Raw genomic sequence first — 7809 nt, 5'->3', positions numbered from 1 at the left:
AGCAGAGGGAAACATTACACAGCACAGTGACGGTATAGTCAGGATACAACACAAAGAAGAGAACCAACCAGTGGTAGAAAATCATATGCCAGTGGGAGGGAGTGGAGAGAGGAGGGTGAGATATGAGCATACTTGAGTAAAAATAAAAGATACCTTAATAGAAAATGACTCCGAAAATGAAAGTCACCCAGTAAAATATTACTTGAGTAAAAGTCTAAAAGTATTTGGTTTTAAATATACTTAAGTATCAAAAGTAAATGTAATTGCTAAAATCTACTTAGTTAAATGTAAAAGTATAAATCATTTCAAATTCCTTATATTAAGCAAATCTTTTTAATTTACGGATAGCCAGGGGCACACTACAACACTCACATCATTTACAAACAAAGCATTTGTGTTTCGTGACTCCTCCAGATCAGAGGCAGTAGGGATGACCAGGGATGTTCTCTTGATTAGTGCATGAATTGGACCATTTTCCTGTCCTGCTAAGCATAAAAAATGATTTGGGTATCAGGGAAAATGTATGGAGTAAAAAGTACATAATTTTCTTCAGGAATGTAGTCAAGTAAAAGTAAAAGTTGGCAAAAATATAAATAGTAAAGTACAGTTCAGATACCCCAAAAAACTACTTAAGTAGTACTTTAAAGTATTTTTTACTTAAGTACTTCACACCACTGGATATGAGTGAGGGCTGTGCAAATCAAAATGAAACTGTGGCAACCACACCATATATACACATCAAATAAATACATCTATGATTAATCTCCTCATAAATAAATCACATTATCACATGAATAGGCAAAGTCCAATAATATCTCTCTACAGCCCAGAGACAGGGAATCTTGGTTTTCCAGTGTGGCGTTCTGTCCATGCCGATGTGATCCGTTCCATTCCAGGCAAAAGGGATGTGTAAGTAAACAAGTATTTTCGTGACATCACAATGACAAAGCTTTGGTAACCAAGGTTCCCTGTCCAGATACATTGAGTTTAAAAGAAAATGTTTTGTACTGTACAAAGCTCATGTCCTGCCACTTGTGATGTATTTCAAAATGTGTCTCATCCAGTCTTACCAAATCTGTATCTATTCATGCCGACTTGCTGCAGCTGCAACCAATCGAAAGCGGAGAAAAATAAACCGTCTGCAGTGTCATCCCGTTTGTTCTTGTATTGTCTTCTCCTCAGTGATATGAACAGAATCCTTTGATCTGTGTAATGTCATGCAGAGCTGAAGAGAGGCCTGATCTGTGTGTGTTGTCTCTATGCTGTATTTGGAAGGTACAGTAATTAAGTACCACAGTTGCTACAGAAAGTGATTGGTCCGTAAACATTTGTTCACTTGAGTTTGTTGACTCTTGCAGATATTTGATGATTGGCTCATTCTAGGATACTGAAAATGAGCCCTAAAGCCAGCAGAGAGCGTTCATTGAGCGGTTGCTTGGATTCATCTTAAAATTGCACAGGGACACAAATGACTGAAGGGTTTCAGGATGACTGGCTGCATTGCCTGTGAGGACATCTCCAACAGACAGTTGAAAACATAAAAGAACACAGTTCTCAAATGGATTCTGACAGTTTCTCCTTACAAGCACGTAGAAGATGAAACATAACCTTGTGATATCAGTGAAACGTGTACTTCACACCATGAAGCACATTCAAAAAAAGTCTGCAAAACAAAAAAGAAGCCTCAGAAAACAACTAAATGAAAGAGGCCTACCTGTACCTGACACTGTAGTGAATGTTCAGCTGGAAAGCTGTTAAGTCTTTGTGAGTCTCACTTTGAGAGCTCACCTCTCGGTTCCCGCAGGGGTTTGGGCTTGGACAAGGTTAGGGGGAGGTTTGTAGAGGTCTGAGTATGCTGTGTGTGTTGTGTTTGTGTGCGTGTGTTTTGACAGTCTAGACCTGCGTGGAGTAGGATCTGTAGAGGGTGGAGTAGCGGCCTGCCGGGTGGGCGGTGCAGTGGTGTTCGTGTGAGTGTTCATGTTCGTGTGGCTGGTCTAGACTTCGCTGGAAATGGAGCGAGACGGAATGAGGACATCTGGGGTGGCGGGGAACCGATACGGCTGATGGTCATGTGATCTCTGTGAAAGGAGATCCCCTCGGAGTCTGCAGGGGAGAGAAAGGAGTGAAAAAGAGTGGGGGAGGGACAGAAGAGAAGAGATGGAGGAAGAAGGAGAGGGAATGAAAGAGAGAGAGAAAGATGTGGTGGAAAGAGTGATGAAAAAAAGAAAAACGAGTGAGGAGCAAGAGAAACAGATCCAAAGTTGGTCAGAATGGGTGGTGAACATAGGGATTGTAGGGAGGACAGGAGGAGGAGAGTGCAGGATGCTGGTGACATAGATAGAAGGATAGAGATCAAGTGAGGGATAAGGGAAAAGAGCAAGGTGGGAGACAGGGGAGAGGAGGTCAGGTGAGGGTTAGTGTAGGTGACAGACAAGAGGAGACACAAGCAATCTCAAAGCTGCTCCCTTGAATCACACTTCCAACAGGTTGTCCTTCCCCAGTGCCTTCTGCTCTCCCTTATCTAAAGAGCTCACAGTGCACTTCTCATTCACTTCAAAGTTCTAAGAGGCCTTCAAAGCTTAAACCACTGAGGGATGGTGAATGAATGCTGAGGAAGAGACTACTGCAAACGGCTCCCTCTAAAGAGCCACACATTTTCAGAGTAAAGGGTTACTGGCTCAAAGACAAGGTTTGGTGTTCTTGTGCTTTGGTCGGGGTTGAGGGTTAGGGGGTGGTGCTGGGGCATGCGCTGTGAGGGGACATCTACTTTTGGGATTGGGGGGACGACAGAAGGGGAGAATGTCTGCCCCCCCCCTGTGTGTGCAGCCCTTCCGCTCACCAACCCCCACCCCTTACCTGAGTTCCACTTAACTTTTCGAGTGGACTCTCCACACAGGGCAGAGCCACCATGGGCATGCCTAGCACCGACTCAGGGCGCTGGGGCCGCGGGGGAAGAGGAGGGGGCCTCGTCTGCTGGAAGTTGTTGATCACACACGTCACCTGGAGAGAGAGTAGTGAGAAAGAGAGAGAGAACAGAAGAGAGAGAGAATGGAAGAGAGAGAGAACGGAAGAGAGAGAGAGAGAGAGAGAGAGAGAGAGAGAGAGAGAGAGAGAGAGAGAGAGAGAAACTGAGTTAATAAGAAAAGGTAATGCCAAAAGTATTGGGACAGTGATAATTGTGTTGTTTTTTGGCTCTGTACCCCAGAACTTTGGATTTGAAATGATACAATGACTATGCGTGTAGACTGTCAGCTTTAATTTGAGGGTATATTCAACAATACCAGATGAACCATTTAGAAATTACAGAACTTTTTGTATATAGTCCCACCATTTTAGGGGACCAAAAGTATTGGGACAAATTCACTTATCAAATCAAATTGCATTGGTCACATGTGCCGAATACAACAGGTGAAACAGTGAAATGCTTATTTACGATCCCATTCCCAACATTGCAGAGTTCAAAAGTAAGACAAATATTTGCACAAAAAAACTAAAATAGTAAGACAATAAAAACAATAACAAAGATACAGTTGAAGTCGGAAGTTTACATACACCTTAGCCAAATACATTTAAACTCAGCTTTTCACAATTCCTGACATTTAATCCTAGTAAAAATTCCCTGTCTTAGTTCAGTTAGGATCACCACTTTATTTTAAGAATGTGAAATGTCAGAATAATAGTAGAGAGAATGATTTATTTCAGATTTTATTTCTTTCATCACATTCCCAGTGGGTCAGAAGTGTACATACACTCAATTAGTATTTGGTAGAATTGCCTTTAAATTGTTTAACTTGGGTCAAACGTTTGGGTAGTCTTCCACAAGCTTCCCACAATAAGTTGGGTGAATTTTGGCCCATTCCTCTTGACAGAGCTGGTGTAACTGAGTCGGGTTTGTAGGCCTCCTTGCACACACACTTTTTTAGTTCTGCCCACAAATGTTCTATAGGCTTGAGGTCAGGGCTTTGTGATGGCCACTCCAATTCCTTGACTTTGTTGTCCTTAAGCCATTTTGCCACAACATTGGAAGTATGCTGGGGTAATTGTCAATTTGAAAAGACCCATTTGCGACCAAGCTTGAACTTCCTGACTGATGTCTTGAGACGTTGCTTCAATATATCCACATCATTTTCCATTCTCATGATGCCATCTATTTTGTAAAGTACACCAGTCCCTCCTGCAGCAAAGCACCCCCACAACATGATGCTGCCACCCCCAGGCTTCACGGTTGGGATGGTGTTTTTCGGCTTGCAAGCCTTCCCCTTTTTACTCCAAACATAACGATGGTCATTATGGCCAAACAGTTGTATTTTTGTTTCATCAGACCAGAGGACATTTCTCCAAAAAGTACGATCTTTGTCCCCATGTGCAGTTGCAAACTGTAGTCTGGCTTTTTTATGGCGGTTTTGGAGCAGTGGCTTCTTCCTTGCAGAGCGGCCTTTCAGGTTATATCAATATAGGACTCGTTTTACTGTGGATATAGATATTTTTGTTCCAGTTTCCTCCAGCATCTTCACAAGGTCCTTTGCTGTTGTTCTGGGATTGATTTGCACTTTTCACACCAAAGTACGTTAATCTCTAGAAGACAGAATGCGTCTTCTTCCTGAGCGGTATGACGGCTGCGTGGTCCCATGGTATTTATACTTGCGTACTATTGTTTGTACAGATGAACGTGGTACCTTCAGGCGTTTGGAAATTGCTCCCAAGGATGAACCAGACTTGTGGAGGTCTACAATGTTCTGAGGTCTTGGCTGATTTCTTTTGATTTTCCCATGATGTCAAGCAAAGAGGCACTGAGTTTAAAAGTAGGCCTTGAAATACATCCACAGGTACACCTCCAATTGACTCAAATTATGTTAATTAGCCTATCAGAAGCTTCTAAAGCAATGACATCATTTTCTGGAATTTTCCAAGCTGTTTAAAAGGCACAGTCAATTTAGTGTATGTTAACTTCTGACCCACTGGAATTGTAATACAGTGAATTATAAGTGAAATAATCTGTCTGTAAACAATTGTTGGAAAAATGACTTGTGTCATGCACAAAGTAGATGTCCTAACTGACTTGCTAAAACTATAGTTTGTTGACAAGAAATGTGTGGAGTGGTTGAAAAACGAGTTTTAATGACTCCAACCTAAGTGTATGTAAACTTCCGACTTCAACTGTACGTACACAAGGAGTACCAGTACTGAGTCAATGTGCAGGGGTACGAGGTAGTTGAGGTAATTGGTTTAGACATTTTTGCTAATTTAGAAAAAATAAAAACCTGAAATAACACATTTACATACAGTTGAAGTCGGAAGTCATTAAAACTTGTTTTTCAACCACTACATAAATTGCTCAGTTTGGTCACAGACTTGGCACTCCCGTACCACTTGCAGTGCGGTAGCAGAGATGACTTGGGTGACTGGAGTCTGAGACAGTTTAGGCCTTCCTCTGACACCGCCTGGTGTATTAAAGTAATCAAACGTTTAGTATTTGGTCCCATATTCCTAACACACAATGATTACGTCAAGCTTGTGACTCTACAAACTTGTTGGATGCATTTACTGTTTGTTTTGCCTGTGTTTCAGATTATTTTGTGCCCTGTAGAAATAATGTATTGTGTCATTTTGGAGTCACTTTTATTGTAAATAAGAATAGAATATGTTCTAAACACGTCTAGATTCATGTGGATGCTAACATGATTACAGATAGTCAAGAATGAATAACCTCTTACCACTACAATAACAGGGAAGGTTAGCATATTTTTTTGGGGGGGGGGGGGTGGTATGAAATTCTGGCCTCTAATTTTCTCACTCCTCATTATTCTACTTTTGGAGCTCACTGTAAGTGAAATGAGAGTGATATTTCTCATCCCATGGTGAGAAGTACCAGGATTAACAGCCCCTGTGCTTATGAACTTAAATATCAATGTAAAATGTCATCAATATACATCACCGTTACATTCTATCACCCTCATCTCCCGGAATAGTGACTTCCCTAACCATTCCCTCAGCAGCTCCCTCCCTCCCTCTCACCAGAAACACAGCGATGGCTCCTCCAGTGAAGAAGCCGGCCAGGACGTCGGCCCAGTGGTTGCGGTACTCTGCCACCTTGACCACTCCCACCAGCATGGCCAGGCATAGCAGGGTCAGGCTGACCGTAGGCTTGGTCAGCCGAGTGCCTTTGGTCCGGAATACCAGCGTCACATACATCTGAGACAGACAGGTAGGGGGAGAAGACCAGGAGGACTGTCAGGAATTGTAATACTGTAGGCTGGGTATCAACTCTATACTATAGGGTGGTATACCATAACATGTGTATCGAACTGTCCAAACTCCTACTCCCCAGACCAGAACCTACCACAGTGTAGACTGCAGAGTAGACACTGAGGGCTGCGTCCTTGGAGGGGAAGGATTTGCGTGCGGACGCCACCACCAGGGGGTTTCCAGTGCAGGCACGGGGCTGGGTGATGTACTGCATGTTGGATGTGCACCCCAGGGCCGTGTAGTTAGGTCGGCAGGCAGACAGGAAGTGAGGCGTCTGGTTTCCTGTCACCGCCTGACCCGCGTTGGCAAAGATGGTGGTGGTGAACAGGCCGAAGGAGAACACCCCTGAGGGAGAGAGAGAAAGAGAGAAAGCGCGCGAGAGAGCATTGACAGCTAACTAAAGAGGAGGAGTTTAGTTATCCCAGCCTCCCTTGGATCCGCTGTTATCAGCTGAGGTGTGAAATTGCAAAAGCCTTCATGATCACCTGAAGTGATGAACATGCAAATCTGTCTGAAATTCTTCACACCAGTTTTAGCCATCACCATCACAAACTGCTGAAGCATGTCTCTTCCTGTTTCATTGTTGTGTTACTTGCATTCTCGTGTTTCTTCAAATGTAGGAAGTTCAATCAGGAAGGCTGGTCTGAATGCTTGTTTAACTTCATCAAGCCGCAAAACATAATTCCCTCTGTTTTCTATTATACAGGCATAGTGGGAATGAATACAAACTTTCATCATCAGCATAGCGTCTAGTTCTTATCCTCTATCCTATTAGCCATGTGCAGAATGTCATTCACCTATTTACCTTTAGCCTATAAGCACGGCACAATAATGCACATTCTGCAGGCTTACTGTTTAACCTATCACTTTCCTCTCTTTCAACCAATGGGTGTCAATCTTGGGATGTATTTCTATGTCAACTTACCCATGTTCTCTCACTTGCTGTTTTTCAGCAGCAGTTTTCGACAACCATTCACCTTCCCATAACCAGCAGCTATAATAACCTTAAGGCATGTCATTGGAACTCCGTTCTGCTAGCGGGAGGGGGATGGGAGGGTGGGGTTGATGCCAGCTGCCAAGCAAAGGGCTACCTGTCTGGCTCCGAGGAACATTCCTCGGAGGTGAGGCCATACTCCAAATTATTTAATACAATTTCATATTGCACTCTCTCTCTGTTTATTCAGTTACGCCTCTACTCAAAATTATATCGTACTTCTTGTGTGTTTTTTTAGCATCTATTTTCTATTACCTATATTATTATTATTTATATTATTATTATCAATATTATTATTATCTATATTATTATCTATATTTTTATTTTTTATTATTATTATCTATATTATTAATATCTATATTATTATTTGTATTATCTATATTAATATTTATATAATCTATGTTATTATTAATATTTCTATCTATATCATTATTAATAATTATATTATTATTTCTATTATTATTATTAATAATATTATTATCATTAATATTTACATTATTATTATCTATATTATTATTCATATTTATATCTATATTATTATTTTCGATATTATTTTTATCTATATTATT

The 7809-nt window shown here is 41.6% G+C and overlaps 1 protein-coding gene across 3 annotated transcripts in view; it reads right to left on the bottom strand.

The window, feature by feature from the left end:
• Positions 1–314: 314 nt before the first annotated feature.
• Positions 315–7809, bottom strand: part of LOC106607084 (phospholipid phosphatase-related protein type 5) — a 67796-nt gene continuing 60301 nt past the window's right edge. Inside the window, exons 5-8 of one of the 3 annotated variants that reach the window (XM_014203676.3) lie at positions 6341–6591; positions 6016–6192; positions 2857–3000; positions 315–2325 (exon numbers count right to left, since the gene is read on the bottom strand). In XM_014203676.3, the coding sequence (XP_014059151.1) occupies positions 2266–2325; positions 2857–3000; positions 6016–6192; positions 6341–6591 (632 nt within the window). In that variant the 3' untranslated portion in view covers positions 315–2265. The remainder of the gene's footprint in view (positions 2326–2856; positions 3001–6015; positions 6193–6340; positions 6592–7809) is intronic. The other 2 variants (XM_014203677.3, XM_014203675.3) reach the window with 2 other exon arrangements.

The sequence above is a fragment of the Salmo salar genome, chromosome 06, assembly GCF_965601325.2.
Source record: "Salmo salar chromosome 06, fSalSal1, whole genome shotgun sequence".
Taxonomy (NCBI): Eukaryota; Metazoa; Chordata; class Actinopteri; order Salmoniformes; family Salmonidae; genus Salmo; species Salmo salar.
This window is presented reverse-complemented; position numbering and strand designations above follow the sequence as displayed.